The sequence below is a fragment of the Anthonomus grandis genome, chromosome 15, assembly GCF_022605725.1.
Source record: "Anthonomus grandis grandis chromosome 15, icAntGran1.3, whole genome shotgun sequence".
Classification (NCBI taxonomy): Eukaryota; Metazoa; Arthropoda; class Insecta; order Coleoptera; family Curculionidae; genus Anthonomus; species Anthonomus grandis.
The window spans coordinates 2,786,782-2,808,008 of record NC_065560.1 but is presented as its reverse complement, the minus strand read 5'-3'; the positions used below and the strand labels follow the sequence as shown (position 1 = coordinate 2,808,008).

At 33.6% G+C, this 21,227-nt stretch overlaps 1 protein-coding gene across 1 annotated transcript; it reads right to left on the bottom strand.

The window, feature by feature from the left end:
- Positions 1-879: 879 nt before the first annotated feature.
- Positions 880-19,597, bottom strand: LOC126744978 (leucine-rich repeat protein soc-2 homolog). The gene is made up of 2 exons (XM_050452603.1): positions 18,163-19,597; positions 880-12,888 (listed from the first exon to the last, which is right to left on the bottom strand). The coding sequence occupies exons 1-2, from the start codon at positions 19,337-19,339 to the stop codon at positions 12,371-12,373; spliced, it is 1,695 nt and encodes a 564-aa protein (XP_050308560.1). The 5' UTR covers positions 19,340-19,597; the 3' UTR covers positions 880-12,370.
- Between the last annotated feature and the right edge of the window lie 1,630 nt (positions 19,598-21,227).

Genomic DNA, 21,227 nt, shown 5'->3' with positions numbered 1-21,227 from the left:
CCAAGAATGGGTATGATTGCATATTTAAGGTAATTTTTTGTTTAATTCCAGGCCCTCTAGGTATTAAAAGTCTTGGAACAGCATCATGGGGAACGAAGATTCCAGGTTTTAGAGGCAATTCTTGTTTTAGGCATTTGAATGGAGTTTTGACCTGTTCCAGACACTAGCATTAGCTTCAATCTTGCAAGAAATCAGTTTTTTCTTCCATGCAGTTAAAAAGTCGTGAATCGAAGTGACTGCTTAAGAATACAACTGCCTGGAAGAAATCAAGCATTTCTTTTCGAGGCAGTTGAGGCTCAGCAAAAGGTTTTTTGATATCATGTAGTGGAAAAGACCTGCAGGAAGTAATCTAAGAGTCTAAGATTTGATAAGTACCTAAAAGTAACAAACTTGGGGTGTTTCAGGATTTTACAGTAATTTTTTAGGTTGTTTATCCACACTATAAACTTCAATCAATATTGTGACTCAAAAATAGCCCCAATATCTACACATTTTTTTTTATCAAAGAAGCACTTATCTTGATTAAATAGAAAATCCCTATTTGGTTGAAAAAACCCGTTAGTTTGCAACTTAATACCCTTTTAGTGACTTTCAATTATAAGTAGACGATTGCTTAATAAAATAACCCCAAATTCAAGTAAATTGTCTCTAGAAAGTGGTGAAAAAAATCGAACGTAAAAATTCCATCAGTTGATAGCAAAACTCACTCGCACCGCATGAAAATCCACTCATTTCGCTGCACACCTATCAAAATGATATTTTAGTCAAATTTAACAACTTTTCTTCAGCTATTGAGGTCCACACCAAGATACTTTGCTCTAATAGATAGAGTGTATTCCACACATCTATCCTATAAGGATGTATAAAAAATAAAACAAATTCTCCATAAAATACACTTTATTTTTAGCAACATTTAAGCAGACAACTAATACCTAAATATTCAATAACACTGATATCAGATAATTTCTGGTTTGGATACATACCGCATCACGCGCACATGACCAACCATGTGGAAACAACATTAACAGCAATTCAAATATAGATGAAATGCTGTTAATCAACAATGTTTGGAATTGTACAACAAGTAGTCTGGGCTCCTATTATAATAAAATATATACCTCACTGGTACACTATAAACTAATAAAAGTAAAGTAGAAGTTCTATTTAATAGTAGCACTGTTATACTTGTTTTCATTCAACAATAATTTTTAATAGGTAGATCTCATACAACCTGCATAATAATAAATAGATAGGTGTAGACCTATGTATGTACATGCTGTTAAGAATAATAATTTATTTATTATACGAAATCCCTGAATAGGAGTGGTGTTAATTGTAATATGTAGTAAGTATAAATATGAGATTTGTGCGTGATTTTTTTCATTTCTCTTCATGTTACGATAGATACACTAAGCTCTTTGTACAAAAATAAATTGCACTATACAAACTTGTTTTACATAATCAGAGACAATTTTATACTTTATTCTATTCAATTTTTCCCTTTATGCCGAGGATTTGAAGTTATTTTTCTGATTATTTCATATATATGGAATAATTTTGCTTTCAGGTTTTTATAGCTGAACATAATTGAAGTCATTTCTTATGCATACCAGACTGCATAAGAAATTCAGACTGTTGTAGTTTTTTCCAGGTATAATGTTTGTTCTTAAGTCCTCATGTTCCAGGAAGAAATTTTGAAATAATTTTCTATTTTAGTCCAGGCATATGAAGCCATTTTTCATATATCCTAGAGTGTTAATTTTAGCCATTTTCTAAATTAATATGAAGTATTTGATGTCAAAGTATTTTAATGTTGGCATATCCTCCAGTCCTGGTATTTAAAGCCACTTATTATTAAATTCCAGATAAATGAAGTAATTTTTATTTTCTTCCAGGCTTTTGAAGTAATTGTTTAAGTTTCTTTAATGTGTTTTTGAACTGTTGAATCCACTATATAATTTTGTTTTTCAAACCAACCAATCAATTTTGTTAACTAATTATATACATCTTATAAAAAGCCTGCTTTTGTTTTACTTTTGACTTTAGGATATATAGAACAGTAAGGAACCATTCATGTTATTTACAAAAAAGCAAAACTTTCATAGTGTCAGGAATACATAAAAATAAAATATGTTTAATTAGTAATTTCTTACAGGCGAAGGGAACTTACACTAATCTAATATAATCATATCACATATTGAAAGTTTATCTGAAAGACTAGTTCTGACAAATATAACAATCCTTATAACAGTAAAGGAAGGCTTAACGCTAAAAATTATAATTTCACGGCACATTTTCGTTTATGGATCGTTGCAGTTTAATAAACAAACAAATAATCATGTTTACGGTAGTGTAAAACCATTTCTCAAGAATATTTTTTTTAATTTAAGGTATTACAGTTTACATTCACAATAACAAAAATCTACTTCAGGTATAATAAGTATTATCGTTTTATTTCCACGTTTTTATCATTTATTTCCGCAATAAAGACAACCTGATAAACCTGTGTTCGATAATATTAAAATTTAAGTCTCTGTAAGTAAAGACGTCTTTTGGTACAGAAACCTCCAGTATAAGACTGTAATAAATATGTTATCAACGGCAAAAAAATCTCTCTTAGTGTAGACTTTCTTTCACACCCAAAATTAATTAAGAAACTACTCTCGTACATTAGACTTAAGAAATTTCTAAAATAATTAGGAATGATTTTTTTTAGTGCAGAAAACAATTTTGGAACCGCACTATTGCATACCTAAGAGAAAATAAATGTTATTTTAAATATATCGTCAGGTTACAAGCAAAACACACTTTCTAAGTCATTATTGTAAAGTTTTGAGTTATTTATATCATCATAAATGTCTTTATGGTGAACTTACTAAGTCAATTGAAAACTTTGCAAATAATATGTCCCTTAAATTTTGTTCTACCAACTGACTTAATGGGTATTTCTTGTAAGCATTTTCTGCCGTATTTCAGCAAAAGCCAGTAACTCGAGTTACTACGTTTTAAAAAATTACTGCGTTTTTATAACCAGCGTGTAAGCTTATACCTACTAAAATAATTTTTTATCTTACTCTATTTTATAGTGGCTGGATAAGCCTATCTCTCTTTTTAGTAACTGGTAAAAAATGCAAGGTAACCTTAAGTAAAATATAGCAAATAGAGTTACTAATGACAATATTTAATTTCAGAACACAAGGAACCCTATTAAAACCTAGTAACTCAAGTTTATCTGGAAACTTATAGTATTGTCAAGCGTTTATTAAAATTACTATATCTAAAGCAAGTAAGTTTGACTTTTCAATTGTAAATCCTGTCTTAATTAAAAGATGGCAATTTAGAGATGCTATGTTTTACTCTGTATATTTATTACTTTTTTTAACCAGTATGTGACAGGCTTCTAAACATATTAGCTTTTATCGGACTATTTTTTACCGAAACGCATGCTTTTGGATAAATTGTATCGGTTGTTACTGGCTTTTAACGGGCTATGTTCGCGCGTATTTCTTCATTCGCAAGAAATTGTTGCACATGATTGTAGCTCTGAGAGTCTGGGGGGTGTCTCATATTTAAATACATTTATAGAGTCTTAGTGTGTAAAAAAGTGCAAAATGATGTCGAGTAGGTCAAAGTGGATGGTTTCAATGTGTCAGGGGTAAGAAATATTTTATTAGTCTAATAAAAAATATTCTACATAGGGGATAAAGGGAGAAAATTGTAAATAAATCAAACTAAACGAATTTTAAAATAATTTAAGAAATAATAATCTATGCTACTTGAGGTACTAAAAGTGATTTTTTTAGTATAGTTTTGAAATTAACCAAATAATACTTTTGCAAGTTTATTTATAATATAAAAACACATATTTTAGTGGAATATTTTAGACATATTTTTGTCATGTTTCTTACAGTGGCGTCGCCTGGATTATCAAATTAATAAGTACCTAAGCAAAAATATAAATATATGACAAATTTATTTCCGTCCAAACATATGTAGGTATGTGAATTGAAAATATGAATAAACATGCCAAATTTCGGAACAATCAGAGAAGTAGACAGTTTTCATGCATGTTTATGGTTAAAAAAAATGTTTTTTTTATGAAACTTTGTCGAATATGTCAAAAACTAATCGTTTATATACCTACAATACTAATAACTTTTTATCTGAAAATAAGTTTTTTTGTAAAACGTGGTTTTCCATTTTTTTTTATCTTTAAACAAATTATTAGCGTTTAAATAAATTTTTTTTGGAAATCGAACAAGAACAACGATTTTCAAAATTTTAAATTTAAAAACTTAATTTTTCTAAAATTTGTTTTTGTTAAAATTTTTTAACAGAATAACTGATATACTCTTTTTAGAAAAATTGAAACACGTATGAAAATCCAGTCGCCAGTACCTCAAAAGCAACAGCTGCTGATGATTTCAAAAAATCGGAACATTTTACTGAAAAATCATCAGATCAAATGAACCATGAAAATGTAGAAGAAGTTTCAGATTTTGATGACTCAGACGCGGATCCTGACTTTGAACCAGTTAAAAAAAGGCGAAAAACATTTTTTAACTTACAAAACTTATGTGTCTCCGATGAGCCTCGTTTTATTAATTTAAGTAGTCAGCTCAAGTTTGGCTTTGATAAGGAATCCCAAATAACAGAGTTTATTGATTCTGGAGATTTACAAGAAAATAATAACAAGGAGAATATTAACATAGATGAAGCAACAATTATAGAAAGCGAATTGGAAAGAAATAATATTAGAACTACCTTTTGGAAATTGACATTTGGTGAAAGAAGGCTGTTTTTGGACTCGCACGTTAAGCAATTTGGTGTTAAAACCAGGGTTACATAAGACAATAGCATCAAATAGAAATTATTCCCTTCGATATTTTTTTACCAATAAAGCATGATATGCAATCTGGTACCAATCTAATTGAAGACCTGCAGGTATGCAAAACAATGTTCATGCAGACACTTGGCCTAAAGTCTGATGGAATGATCACCGCTCATTTAAGAGAAAAAAGAAATTCCGAAAACGGAGTTGCCAAAACAAAAGATGATAGAGGTCTTATTGCCAGAACTATTTTAAGCTCTAAAAAATTTGATCACGAAACTGCAATAATTAATCACATCAAAACTTTTAATCCTGTTGTTTCACATTACAACCTTAAACATTCCCCAAACAGGCGATACTTGCCTCCAGATTTGACAGTATCTTTCCTATGGAAGGATTTTTCTGATTTGGGGCAAAAAGTTGGTTATGATCTGTATAGAAGTGTATTTAAGCAACAAAATATTTGATTTTCTCGACCTTCGCAAGATGAGTGAGGTACTTGCCAAATTTACAAATCTCACAAAAATAATGAGACTAATTCAGATTGTAAATGTAAAACGTGTACCAAATATTCCGATCATGAAATGTTTTACACAGAAGCTAGACAGGCATACCAAGCGGATAAGGCCAAAGTTCTTACTCCAAATGAGAAAGTTTTTAGCGTTGATATGCAGAAAGTGTTACTTCTTCCAAAAATGTCAACCAAAAACTCTTTTTTTTTTGTCTAAATACGGCGCCATAAAATAAATGTTTTTATGATTTTAGTTAATTTTTATTTACAGGCTCGTTGCTTTTAATGAAACTTTTGCCTCTCTGCAAGATGACAGCAACATCTGTGTTATGTGGCATGAGGCAATTAGAGGAAGATGTGCTTCTGACGTGACATCGGCATACTTTAATTTGATTAGAAGTCTGAGCAACGAAATAACGAAACTTACGTTCTGGGTAGATATAACTGTTCAGCCCAGAATAAAAACTGGACCCTCTTTTCTTCATTTGTTTGCTTCGTAAATTCAGAATGGGGGCCAGATGAAATTACTTTAAAATATTTTGAACCGTGTCATTCCTATATGGCTGCCGATTCCGTTCATGGCCGAATAAGCACAGAGATAAAAAAATATCCCAATATTTACGATTATGATCAACTTCTAAACATAATAGAAAAATCTGCAAAAAAACCAAATGTTTAAAACTTAATATTTCCGATTTTTTCCCATTTACAGACGGGTGCAAACAACGAAAAAATAACAACATTCCTCTTCTTGACTCTCTTAAGGTCGTTCAATCTCGAAAAGTCTCTAACAGCTTTTTTCATAAAAAAAAATCTTTGATGATGTTTTAATTGAAACAAGTTTTTTAAAAAATAAATTTGAAGTTAAGCTACCAGCAGAACCATATTTGGAACCTTTGGGAATAAATGCAAAAAAAAAGAAAAATATTCTAAACACGCTTTAAGCGACAATTCGACGATGAACGAAAAAAAAAATTTGGACTTATTTACCATCAAATGATAAGTCGCGCGATTTGTGTACTTTTTCAGAAACCTAAAATTATTGATTTACAATGTCATTCCAAAGAATTAATAAAATATTTGATATAAAAATTACTTGACTTTAGTTATCACCTACTATGTACTATATTTTACTTTATTATATTATTTGAAAATAGGAAATTTTTTTCTTGCGACTAAAGTTGCTAGTTTTTGCGTACTTATTTTTGTCAATATTCTAAATATTTTAATCTGAACAAAACATAGTAACTCGCATTAACAGTCAAATTACTTTATTTTTAATGTTTTTCTTTACATCTATAAATTTTCTACCAAAAATGTTAAAGGAAATGCCTAACTGGTAAATTAAAAAACTTACTGTAAACAAAGTCTAAGCCATTTAAGAAAACGCGCTCTCCTGAAAACTTCTCTAAATTATAGTTACTAGCTTTTGCCGAAGTACGGCAGTTTTGTACGGACACCTCATAAAATGCTGACTTTTGCATAATTATAAAATATTCCAACAATTAGCGGCTCAGCAAAGTGGCCGGAGTAAGTAGGTTGTTAAATTTGTTAAAATTCACCGCTCTTATTAGAATCAAAGATAATTGTCACATTTTTGAGTAAGGTAATTAGTCTCGATGTATAATTTCCGAAATGATACATATTAACTGTTCTAATAATACAATTAACCTCAAGACTGACCATATGTCTTTAACCGAAGTATATGATTTACCGATTTGCAATAAACTCTCTTGTAGAAGATAGTATCATAAATTCCTACTTTGATATTTGTCATCGACTATGTAATTTGTCGGTATGTCCGTTTTTATTAATCCATATATTTTTATACACATAATATTGTATATAATTCGTTTTATTTTTTAAATAGATTAACCTGAAGAGACCAGTTGAGGAGCAACTTTTCAAAACGCATTTTGTCCAAATTGGACAAAATTGAACTTGAAGCGGATTTGCAAATTAATTATTGTGTTCTACAAACCTGTAAAAATGAAACGTTTCAAACGGCATTATGTCACTGTGTAATCGACGTGCAAAGTATAGGATCCACATCAAAATGCATTTTGTCCACAGATGTAGTCGAATCAAAACGCATTATGTGTCTCGAACAAAACAGCTGATATATGAAGCTAGTGTTGTGTTAGTTTTGTTTGTTATAACCTGCAATTCAGTAAGTTTCTGCAGTGGAGCAGGTGTATATTGTCCAGTTACATTCTTTAAATAAAATATTTAGGAACTAGAAAGTGTTGGTGCTAAAGTGCGTTATGAAGGAAAACCTCGATAACAGTGTTATTGTGGGCAATTATAATGAAGGGTCAAGGAAAAGGCAACGACAAAAGACAAAAAGGGAAATGGATTATGAGAAGAGGTAAGTATTGCTCGTTTGTTACAATGAAAAAATATTCACACCTATACTTATTTTTTATAGATATCAAGACCCTGACCCTTTGTTGCTTAATTTTCAACCACCCTGCCTCCACAGAGAAGGAAAATTTAACTGTCTCAGTATTTCAAGAAGCATTCTAGCAAAAGCAAAGAGAAAAGTTTTTTATAAACCAGACAGAAAGGAGCAAGATAAAAGACTGTCCTTTTTAATGGATGTTGCTCAACCAAAACGCAGTCGAGTTCGTGGTGAGGTGAGAAAAAACAAGCCACATCGCGTTGCAGTTAAATATTTCTTGATATCTACAGAAAAACAAAGACTACCTGTATGCTCCAAATTTTTTGCTAAGTTGTTTGGGGTCGGTCAGCGAAGACTAAACATAATTGCTGACGGAATTTTATCTGGAATCAGGATCGTAGAGAAACGAGAAATTTTCTGCAAAAAGAAAGCAAGTGTACGAGTTTATTTCAAATTTGCGAGGTTGCGAAAGTCATTATGCACGAAATAAAAGCCGTCGACTTTACTTGCATTCATCTTTGAACATAAATCGACTTTTTCACCTTTATAATACTACCGTTGAAGACGAGTTGAAAGTAAAAAAAACGTTTTTCGTAAAAATTTTTGAGACAAAGTTTAATCTAGGGTTTGGCTCTCTCGCTTCCAATATCTGTAGCTATTGCGCTAGACTTAACAGTGAAATTCAGTCTTGTGAAAATGGTGTTATCAAAGAAGGGTTAATTTCAAACATCGTACCTAATTCACAAAAAGAGAGCTTAAGCTTTCCATACTTTGATGAAGCAATTCCCAAAAGCGAGCATAACGTACGGGTTTGACTTGCAACAAGTGCAAGCAATTCCCAAAGTCAGTATTGGTGAGGCTTTCTATTCCAGACAAATTTCATTTTACTCTTTTTGTGTGACTGATTGCAATTAAAAGCCCACATTTTTATGTCTGGAACGAGACACAAGCTGCAAGAGGTGCTCAAGAAATTTCTTCAGCTTTGATAGACTTTTTAGAAAAAGTACATATTGAAGATTCGGTAACGCAAATTAGGCTTTTTGCGCAGGTCAAAACAAAAACCAACACGTCATCCATGCCTTAACATACTGGCTACATAAAAAGTCCCCAAGAAACATAAAACAGATAGTATATATTTCCCAGTTCGCGGCCACTCCTATTTACCTGCTGACAGGGTATTCGGTCGAGTCGAGAAACATCTACGAAAAACTGAAGAGATGTTGAGCCCCATAGCTTATATCAGAATTTACCAACAATACGGAATTGTCAGAGTTTTAGGCGAAGACTGGTTCCTTAAAAACTACAAAGATCTCAGAGAAATACTGAAAAAAATTGATGGAATAAAGGAACGAAGCACCCAATGGAAATAACAAAACGAGGCCAAACTTTGATGAGGGATATGCAGGATCGCTGTAACATACCACTGGTAAATAACATAAAAGAAGAAAACTGATGTGCGAAAGCTGCTTTGTGCAAGATTTGGACAAGACTGGGAATTTAAAGTCCCGCTTTCTTCGCTCCTGTTTTTTTGATCATGCCTTAAACACCACGACGGAACCAGAAGCTGAAATTCCAGATCCTGCAGATAATGTAGGTGAAGAAAATCCCATGTGCGACTGCCTCGAAGAAGACCTTAACCAGGAACAAATTTGATTTTTTTTTCAAGTGGACTTTGTATGTTATTAACATTAGTATTATTTTGTAGGTTTGCATTTTTCGAAGAAATTAACAAAAACAAAAAAAAAAACATATTCCTGGTACTTAGTTGACATTTTATCCTTAAAGTCGAATAATTTCACTACCAACACCAGTTTTTTTGTAAAACGAATAAATTGGAACAAACAGCATTATGTCCAATTTTGAACGAAACAAAACGAATTTTATACATTGTTACGCATTAAGTCCAAAATTTTTTTCGATTTTTACAGATTTTCCAATAAATATTGATTTAACTGAGATAACTTAATGGGTTTTTATGTTAATTTCTATCAAAACAACTCCATGTTGTAAAAATATATAGCAGGGTTTAAAAGAAAATCGTTTTTCGTCAATACCCAAAAAAGTATTTTTTGGACAAAATGCGATTTGAAAAGTTGCTCCTTAGTTCATCTAGCTGGTGAAACGTTGAAACAAAGAAAACGATAATTGACTTTTACATTATTTTGAGAAGATATTTCTGTACCAAGCAATCTCCCATCGTCAGTGGAATTTGGTTTAGATGTGCACAGTTTAAATAATCAATGTTTTACTATCCAACGCCACTTAAACTTTGCCCAACCCAACCCAGATGTACCTGGAGGTAGCAATTTCCAACTATTAGCCGAATGTAGCTCAGACGTGCAGAACTCAGACTGGGTAGCAGTTCAATGAAAAAGTGAATGTACAACAGAACTTGTACAAAAATTTAGCCAAAAGAAAACTATTTGGAGCACTACAAGGCCTTCAAGTATCAACCTACCAACGAAGCAGGAAAAATACAAAATCCCCGAAGTTCCTAAGTCAGTGAATTGTCAAATACGACACATTTTATCGAAGATGAACGTTAGCAAAAAGAATTCATACCGCGAATTCCAGTGGTCCTTCGTTATTCCGCATGACGCATATCGCACGACATCTCTGGAGACGCGTGGAAAGTAAGCGAATGTTCCGGAACAATGGCCGCTATAGGGCCAGTTGACGGTTGAAATATTGGCGCGAGATTTGAATAGGTCTTAAATAAAAAGGTGTATATAAATATTTCTAGTGATCGTGTTTAGTAGTTTAAGTGAGTAAATGTATCAGTTGAATATTTTTGTGCATCGAGAACCTTAAGGAATGGTAAAAATGCTACAATACTTATTAAAAGAAGTCAAATATCGGTAGCCTAGAAAAGTTAGGAGAAGAAAGTAAGCAAAGAAGTAACGCAAAATCAGATATTTTTACTGAAATGGAAGTTAGGCATTAAGTGGGTCTTTGTTGTGTCATTTTTTTGCAAACTTTTATTACTTAAATGCATTTAAAATAGGAGTGAAACTGGAGATTGTAAAGACAACACAGGTCAAGAAGCCAGAAGACCAAATAAGAAGAGTGAAAGCTTTATTGTGTGAAAGCCATTACACCAGAAAATCCACTTGCCAGCTCTATTTAGATCCTAATCTTAATATTAAGAAAATGCATGATTTATTTATGAAAAAATGCAAAAAAAATTGCCAGGAGTATGTCTAATTACCTTTAGAAGAGTAGTATGCACCCAATATTCCACTTGCAATAAACATCAACAGGTTGCGATGGAAGAAAAGTTACAGTCAAAGTACCAGGACCACTTAAGAAGGAAAAAAGAGTCTATGAAGGCAACTGGTGATAAAACCTTTTAATCTACAACGTGTGATGTTATGAGGGTTCGTTTATTGTACAGGGTCCCTGCAAGGAAGTATGGTGTTCTTGAATAAACCTTCACTGTTCCTCAATTCAGCCGAATGTTCTTAGAATGAATGATATCTACTCGGAGATACTCAGTTCACAGAATCTTACACTTGAACCTTAATTTCCACCCATATAAAATTATGATGGCATAAATGGCAACTTATATTTGCAGAAATTACTGAGAGAGACCCATTTTTATTTATTATAACATTATCCTGGAGTTTGATATCAGTGCGTTGAGATAGCGAGTGGCCTCCCCGTTCACCGGACCTTTCTCCTTGGGACTATTTATTAAGGTATACTTAAATTAAAAGCTCAAGTTTACGCAGAAAAAACACGTACTCTGGAAATCCTTTCTGAAACTGTAGTATAAGAAATTCAAAGAGGTTAGAGGAGAGGTGGTTAAACTGGTGGTGTTCTGTGGTTACATCTTTGGACAGAAATAAGTGGACATCGTGGTAGCTGTGAAATTGGTATCCGCCTATCATTATACTTAAATTTATTGATTCATTTGAAAGTGGACATTCCTATTATACAGGTGTCAGCTAAAATATGTGAATATATTCAAAATGGCAGGTGTTGGGAGAAGGCGTGGTATATTACCTTGCAAAACAAGAGAAATGCCTGTAATTTTGGATTTGCAGAATACTTACTATAAATAACAAAAATGAAGACCTTGCAGTTCTCAAACACACTTTGCAATAAGTGCGGTTTTTGCACAAATTAATATAGAATTCTTCAGACGAGTTTCCAATCGTAAGATTAAAGGAAGAAGACTAATTATTCCAACATTATCTCGAAGACAATTGAATTCTCGGTTACTAAGAACCTACTAGACACTATGTGACTGGTATAAAAATTTGCCTTGCTCATCTCTTATTTCAGTTACAAAACCCAAACCAGCTGAAAAAGACAGTAAACATGAACTAGTCCAAGTTTACTTACAATAGTTTTAAGGATGATACTATACCCACATTATCAATTATCCTCCAATGCGAAGTGTTCTTAAATGAAATAAAATTTGCTTGTAACTTGACCATATCTGCTAATTAACGTGAAATACACTGTTTCTTTATCGGGTTTACTTCCCTCAATTCTCATTCAAGCCCCTCAAAGTTTAACAAGTTTAAAATCCCATAAAGGACCTTAAGAAAACTCCGTGTATCGTCGGTCCGACCTGACCCAATTAAACCATATCACATACCCTTCGTGTGTTTTACGTAGATCACATGGACCTGTAAGGGCCCTGCATTTTCAAATACTGTATAACCAAGGAGGGCCCGCCGCTCACAATTTCCGACGGTATCTGAGACAAAGGGCAATTTTCGATGCTCATTATCTGCAGGTTCGAGCACAGGGCGAGCTCGAACGGCAAATTATGAAGGGTGGGATTGTCGTTTACGTATAAAGACTCTAAGTTTTCCAGGGTGCCTATCTCCTCTGGCAAGTAAGCGAGGTTATTTTCACCGACGCTAAGAAATACCAGATTGGTCAGATGGCCGATCGCACGTGGAAGTTGTATCAGTTGGTTCGATTGCACGATCAAACGCTGAAGGTCTTTGAGGTAACCGATTTCGTTCGGAAGTTGATCGAGTCGATTCTCTTCGAGATCGAGCACCCTGAGTTTTCGTAGGTTACCGATGCTCGGGGGAATTCTCTTTAGCAGGTTGTTGGAGAGTATTAAGACTTCTAGGGCCTGCAGGTTTTGGATGTCGTCTGGGAGTTTTGTCAGCTGGTTTGTACCTACAAATTTTAATGAATGTTAAAAAAATAGGAATACAAATGCTTGCACTAAAATCAATTTATCAATATGTAAAATTATTGAGCTAACAGTCATGTTTAATCGTGAGACTTAGGTAAATCGATTGTTGTGATATAAGTATACTTTAGGTTTAAATCAGTATATTATTAGAAAAAAGTTTAATGCTGTAATCCTTCTTGGGTATTTCCTGTTGAAAATAGACAAATGCGTATCAATTAAGTTGGCTCAAAATACAGCAAACTGCTGGTATAAGTGAACATCAGTGGCATAATAGATACTGAATGGAAATATACATTTATCACTTAAAAAACTAAACTTAATCAAATTGAATATTTTTTAAAGGAATTTCATTCGATTATTGTAGAAATTGTTGACTGAATTCTGTAAACAAGATTTGGTTTAACAGAAACGAATTAGTAAATGATTTCAAAGTTAAAAGATGGAGTTAGAATATAGAAAGTAGTTGCAACATCTTGTTATTCAATTTAGAACGTTAAAACTAAAATGTACTCCCTTTTACTTGACAACAATTTTGTGGCATGGAACAAATGCCATAAATCTTAATACAACAGATATTGTTGGAATCAAGAAATGTTATGATTCAAACAAACTGTCTTTAAATATTTCAGAAACTAATGTCATGCAATTTAGATGATGTGTTTTTGGAAAATCAGATAGGTACTGGACAAAAATAAATTCTCAGGGTAAAATGGAGAGTTTATACATAGAAATATTTAATGGTTATAAGGTGATAATCATTGCAGCAATTTTGCTTTTGAATGTTGCTATACTGCCATTAAACAGGTCAATATCATAATTGTCGTGTCAAAATATTAGGGCTTCAGAAAGTTCACGAATTGCCCAGCTTTTCATTAATATTTTAACTCTTATAGGTCTTTGTATCGGCGACTAATAAAAATCGCCAAAAGATCCTTCTACTCAAATTGCCTAAATAAGGCCACGAACAAGTCTAAAGAATGCTGGAAGATTGTTAATGATATCCGTCAATCATACAGCAATTATTCCATGGCAGTCCCTGAATGTTCTGCTAGTCATATAAATGATTTTTTTATTGGAATTGCTGATAAAACCCATAAAGATTTGGGTTTCCCAACAACAGATCCACTTACTTATTTATCAAGCACCAGTATTCAAGGATCACTTTTCTTTATACCTACAGACTTGGTTGAGCTTAAAGAGGTATTAACTTCTATAAAAAAAACAAAAACTCAGCGGGGGAGGATGGCCTATCTGCCAAAATACTCCTAAACATGCCAGACATCTCTCTAAATGTCCTTGTTGAAGCTATAAATGCATCATGAGTTATGGGCACCTTTCCCGCTTGCCTAAAATCTGCTAAGGTTATCCCAATTCATAAGACGGGCAGCCTCGCTGAACCATCAAACTTTAGACCAATATCCCTTCTGCCAACACATTCAAAGATTATTGAAAAATTAGTTAAAAAACGTGTGATGTCTTATTTAAAATCAAAGATTATTCTTAGTGGTTCTCAGTTTGGCTTTCAAGAAAACAAAAACACAAATGACGCAATGATATCTACTGTCAGATTAACGGTGGTGGAGTTTCCGCTGCTGTGTTTTGTGACTTGTCGAAAGCCTTCGACTGCGTCAGTCACGAGGTTCTGCTGCGGAAGCTCTTCCACTATGCTTTTAGAGGCTTAGCGGCGAGTTGGTTTTGTTCATATCTAAAGGGTCGTCGTCAGAGAGTGTGTGTGGGGTCGGAGTATTCTGAATATCAATCTGTTGCCTGGGGAGTACCTCAAGGGTCGGTACTGGGACCAATACTTTTTCTCCTATATATTAATGACTGTTTCGATATGACTCGGCACACCATAAACATCGACGGAGAAAATCTTTATTTCCTCCAGAGTAAATTCCATAGGTCGGTGAAGGAAAAGAAAAGGCCTGTTGACTTTATATATTTTAATTAATATATATATATTCTAGATTATTCAACAGCCTATGTACAATGCCTTAAACTGTAGCAACACCTATGATTATCTTTGATTATAAATAGGATATACAAATAAAAGAGACTAATTTAAAGAGAGAGAAATTAATGAGCGTTGCTTGACGAGAGTTGGAGAGAAGAATTATTAAGTTCGGAGATCTAAACTGAGAGAGAGTCGTAAAGAGAATGCTTTTATGTTATTTTACATTTTTGTCAAACCTCTTAAAAAGTAGGTATATTTGCCACCCAAGGGTTGCCTGCCTTTATCTGTTCCCAAGAATTTTTATATTTTCAAGAGAGCCAGATGAGAAAGTCGAACATGTGCGACACACTTGAAATAACGATAAGGCACAAAACCTTTTAAAAGGAAAGAAATAAAAATGGTTCAATTGATGTTTGAACAATGACCTTGTCCGACTTAATATCCAGGGAAAATTCACGCTCTTTGCTGACGACACCACCGTTCTCTGGCATGGGTATGATACCGACTCTTTGAGAATAGCCATGTTGGCTGATCTTCAACTTATATATGAGTGGTTCAGGGCAAATTTACTATCATTAAATCCAGAGAAGACCAAACTAATTTGTTTTACAAATAACCGTAGTCTTGATAATATTCTTATTGCTAACTGCCCTGTCCCGCCTTATTCTAACAATAAGTTTTTGAGTCTGGTGATTGACAAGGAACTTAAGTTTGAGGACCATATACGGAGTCTCAGCAATAGGGTATCTGCGGGTTGTTTTGCTGTTAGGATGACCTGTCGGGAGCTTGGCATGGGGATTGGGAGAGCCGTGTACTTTTCCCTGATTGAGTCCCATCTCAGGTATGGTGTCTGCTTTTGGGGTAGTGCAAGCAACTATCTTCTACAGATGTTGTTTGTTCTACAGAAACGTGCTGTGCGTTATATATGCGGGATATTACCTAGGGAATTAAGTCGACCATATTTTATTAGGGAGGGCATTCTTACAATTTACTGCCTATACATACAGGTGGTGGCATGCCTTATTTTCTCCCATCAATACAGGTTTGTCCTACAGAATCCACGATATGTCACTCGCCAGCGGAATAATTTGCGGCTTCCCATTCCAACATCAGCCTTGGTAAAGAGATCAATTTTTTATGAAGGTATAAAAATCTTTAACCACCTACCAGGAGACATTAGAGAGGCAAAATCTCTCATCAAATTTAAGTTTCTCTTGAGGAGATTTCTGAGTGGTCGAGCTTATTACTCTGTGGCTGAATATTTCAACGACAATCAGATTTTAATTAATTAAGGGAGACCCAGCTCTTCTCCTAACCTGTTTGTTTTAAATGTTTTCTTTTTTTATCCCTAGATGTTGAACTGTGCTTAGTTAAGAAAAGTTAGATATAGTTGATTTTATTAATTAAAAAAAAAATATATAAATTTTAACTGTTTAACTTTGTTTCGTCATTGTAACTTGTATTTTTAAATATAATTTTAACCTTGTAACTCTGTCTCTTTAGGATTAGGTGAAGCTTTGTTTATAACAATTTTTTGTTCAAACAATAAAGCATATTTGAATTTGAATTTGAGCAAGCTCAATATAAAGGTACATTTCTTGCTAAGTTAGTAAATATATTTTCTAAATAAAAGCGAATGTGTTTTTTAGTGTGTCCCTTAAAAGATAAGGTGGATCAAGTTTATAGTTGCATAGTTTAAAATAAAAAAAGCTGGCTGGTCAGAATAGCAGAGGGCCTCAGAGAAAAAAATTAAATCTTTGTAGAAGTAGTTTATGGTCATACTCCCTTGGAGGGTCTATTTCATCAATTTTGAAGCATAGATACTTCAAAAACGTGCGCTGTACATATTCTATTCTGTCTATATGGACATTGCTGCGTAAAGTAGTTTAGACTTAATTAGGTCATTATACAAATTAATAAGACTGTCCGAGATATGAAACCAAGAGTTTTCAAAGAAAATTTAGCAACTTCATCGATGTGTTTGTTGAGTTTGTTATCAACTATGACCCCTAGATCCCTCATTGAGTCAACATTTTCTAGGGGAGCATTATGTAACTGATAACTGTGCTTAATTTCATTGCGAATATTTGAGATTGACATACACTTGCACTTTTTAATATATTCAGAGGTGGTTTATTTAGTAGGTATTAATTGACAATACTGTGTTGTGTCGAATAATATGAGCAAATTGTTATGCTTTTAAGGAGGCAACATGAGAGGTTCCCATTTAAGGTATTGTTTGTGTTGCTGTGGTGCATGCATGCATTACTTATTTAATAGTGTTTGTGTGTTTTAAAAGAGAGCGATCTGACATCTGTATAATGTGAGTATAAGAGACAGCTCATTATCACTCACAAAATCCTAACCTTTCCTTCCTTATTTATATAGGAATCTGTTTGCAATATGCACATGCAATATTTACAATGAATATAGCAATTGACAAGCTAATGAATTTCTAAGATTCTATTTGTCCAGAGACTCTCTTGACTTCAAAAATTCACAGAGCATGTTATGAAATAAGATATCTTAGAGACAAGCTGTATTTGGAATAATTACTATTATTACCCGGGAAACTAAAGGCTAATTTCTCTTCTTCATTCTCATGGCAACATGTAAGGTATGAGGCATTGCATAAAGTTCAGTACAATTCAGTCTGATTCTCATGTGATCTGACTCTGATCTTGACTGTGTCAATCATGGTATTTTTATTGTATTGCAAGTGTTACATTGGCAAAGAGGGTTATAAACATTAGTGTATAAAGCTGCAAGGAGGTAAGCATATTGATGGTATTGCAAGGAAATTCAAAAAAAGTTCACAAATCTTTGTAATTGTGTCTCTGCTGATATTTTATGAAAAGCAAACTTTGTCATTTTTCCTTTACATGCAATTCTTGCCTGGGTTCATACAGCAGAGGTAAGCAGGGTTTTTGGCTTACACCGAAAGGCAGTAAGAGAGCTTTAGGTTACAGGGATGACTGCAAGGATGTTTACGTTAGTCTTGGTCTCTTGACTATGTATTGTTTGTATCTCCTGTATATTAAACAGTGTAAGGATCAGTTGTTAGTGCCATTGAAGTTTTAGTATTATTTAGTGTATTATTTTACATGTAAAATACTGTCTGTAATTGCTTTAACAAACACCTGTAATTCCTTTTTAATTAATTTTGTATAATTTTTTTACACATTATAAACTGTATGTAATAGCATGAATAAATTATTGAGTATTGAGTAATGAAAACTTCTCCAAAATTGTAACTGTGTAGACCAAAGATTTCATTTGATATAATAAAACAAAAACTTACCCAAGTTTAATTCAACCATATTGACCCAAGTTCCTACATCCAAAGGTAATGCAGTCAACTGATTCTCCTTCATATTGAGCTTAGTAAGCCTCTTGGCTCTGGAAAATATCCCATACGGAATCTTATCGATTTGATTATGTTCCAAATTAACAGAATCAACATCGGTAAACTGTGACGGCCCGCCAAACGGAAATGCAGAAAAATTATTCCTCGACAAAGTGATACTGGTCAATTTGTTTAAGCTGGATAACAGTCCCTCAGGCAGTTGACAGATGGCATTACCCTCCAAGTTGAAATCTTCCATGTCTCGACACTGGCTCAATGTAGGCGGAACGAATGTTAACCGGTTGTACCTTAGACCTAGCCTAGTGAGCTGATGCAAATTTCCAATTGAATCTGGAATATCTATCAGTTCATTGTGCTGTAAATCTAATGTACTGAGATTTCGACAATTTCCGATCTCTTCTGGCAAATGTTCCAAATGGTTGTGGGACACATCAAATGTGACTAAGTTAACAAGGCAACCGATTCCAGCGGGCAATTCCCTAATTTTATTTTCCCTAAGGCTGAACATTAGAAGAGCAGTTAAATGACTAATTTCGTCACCAACAAATCTGATCCTGTTAAATCTCAGGTAGAGTGTGGTTAAGGACGTTAACTTATAAACAACATCTGGAATATCATTTAGTTTGTTATGTCTTAGATCTAATACTTTTAAATTTTTAAGATTTGCTAGTGAATCAGGTAAGCTAGTTAAGGAATTCTCACTTAAAGCCAATGTTTTCAGAGCAGTAAGACATCCAATCTCAAAAGGTAAATGAGCGAGTTTGTTTCCATAAAGATACAGCTCCTCTAAATGTGTTAAATCTCTGATAGTTTGTGGAATTTGTGTAATATTTGACTTACTTAAATCGAGTCTTGTTTTACCTTCTTCCTTGCATCTTATAAATTCTTTTGTTACATCGAGATCCGCTTGAATTGGATGTTTGTTCTTCTTGGCTGTAGGTTTAAGCTTGTTAGATTCCGGATGCTTTACGGTTACAACTTTAGGTCTAGAGATATCACCGCTTAGTGATCCGGAACTGAATTTTTTGGACTTGCCTTGCTCCAGCCCACTCGCCGACTCTGTGTCGAACATATTGCTGTGCTCTGACAAACTAGTACAAGAACTCTTCATTACTAACAAACTAATTTAGAAAGAAATTGCTTGTGTTATGGTACTACATTGTCTTGAACCATAGACCATTTTATAGTGTTTATGACGATTATTTATCACGCACTTGTAATGAAAAATCAAGTGTTAGTTTAAATGTCGTTTAAAAATAGCGTTTTAGTGTCATTTTCTCACAATAATAAACAAATACACTTTAAAAAATAAATACAATTCCCCGTATCCACCCAAGTCGGAAAAACTAAAAACATTGGAGAAAGCATGCGCGATTTATGGGGAGCTGTCAATGTCAAAGTCAATGTCACTGTCAAATTCTTAAGGTAGATTTACAAATATTTATAAAACTTTAAGGGGCGTTTAAATTATTATTCTCGTCTGCGCAACGGAATTTAGCATGTCTAAGAATATATTGTATCATAATTCTACGCCCAATTTTTCCCGCCGTATATGATTAAAAAATTCTATTGTTATTTTGAAGCTTTATCCAATAAGGGCTTAGTTTTAACCTCTTATATACAGCATGTTTTCAAATAGAGTTCTAACAGCATGTTTTCATGAGTTAACCATGGGGTACTCTTGCAGAAGCTTAGAGCTTTAGGTATTGTGGGGCCTCTTCTTCAGTGGATCTCGGGATTCATCAGAGGTAGAACCCAGATTGTTAATCTTGGAGGTACATGTTCCTCTGAAATTTTGGTACCATCTGGGGTGCCACAGGGCTCTCACTCGGGCCCTGTTTTGTTTTGCCTCTTTTTGATTGATTTAGTTTGGAAACTTTTGTGCCTCTTTTTGATTGATTTAGTTTTGGAAAATTGTCGTGTGCTAATGTTTGCTGATGATGTGAAGCTATTTAGGCTTATCACATCCCTTTCTGATGCTGTGCTCCTGCAAAAAGACCTCAATTTATTCTTTGATTGGTGCCACTTGAATAGAATAAGTGCCACAAGATTACTTTTTCTAAGCAAAGAAACCCTATTGCTTTTCTTTATAAAATAAATAATGTACAAATTGGTGTCAAAACAGAGGTTTCTGACTTAGGAATATTTATTGACTCCAGGTTGTCTTTTAAAAGTCACATCAATCAGGTGACTGGTAGGGCAATGAAAATGTTGGGTTTTATCCAACGGTCTACAACTGATTTGTCTTTGTTTACTTTTAGATTACTTTATTGCTCTCTTGTTAGGCCCATCTTGGAGTATGGCTCAATTGTGGTCCCCGTCATATAACTGCTACATTGAGCAGATTGAAAAAACTCAAAATAAATTTTTAAGGGTGGCGGCTTTTAGATGTGGTTACAGGAGACAGGAGTATTACTATCAGTGGGTCAGGGATAACCTGAACTTACCCACATTGGAGTCACGAAGAACATTACTCGACTTATGTTTTATGCATAAAGTTTTAAATGCTACTATGGATTGTCCTGGGTTATTGTCTCTTTTTAAACTTAGGGTGCCTTCCAGATTGAATAGACAATCAGAAATATTTTCAGTCCCATTCCACCATACCAATTATGGCATTAATGAGCCAATTACACGAATGGCTCGAAGTGCTAATGGTCTGTCAGGACAGATAAACTTTTTTGACTCTAGGATAACATCTTTTAAGGGGCAGTTAAAGAATATTATTATTTAATAGGGGCTTTAATTAATTAACTCATCTACACCTTTCACTGATTTATAGATAGTTTTGTATCTGAATATATATGTTTGTATGGGTATGCTATGTAATACTTTTGTAAATGGATTCCGTTAATAAAAAAAAAAATAAATAAATATAAGTAATTCATTTTAACTGCTTGTAGGACTTGCCAAAAATATTTTTTTGATATTCCCGGCGAATGCCTTGTAAATTCTTGCCATTTTATGTTTACTGCTCCTACCGTTTATTTAATCGATTT

Excerpts from the sequence above, each read along its gene's own strand:
- LOC126744978 (XM_050452603.1), bottom strand. The coding sequence starts at position 19,339 with ATGAAGAGTTCTTGTACTAGTTTGTCAGAGCACAGCAATATGTTCGAC. Across the intron at positions 12,889-18,162 it reads TATGGTTGAATTAAACTTGG|GTACAAACCAGCTGACAAAA; the intron begins GTAAGTTTTTGT and ends TAAAATTTGTAG.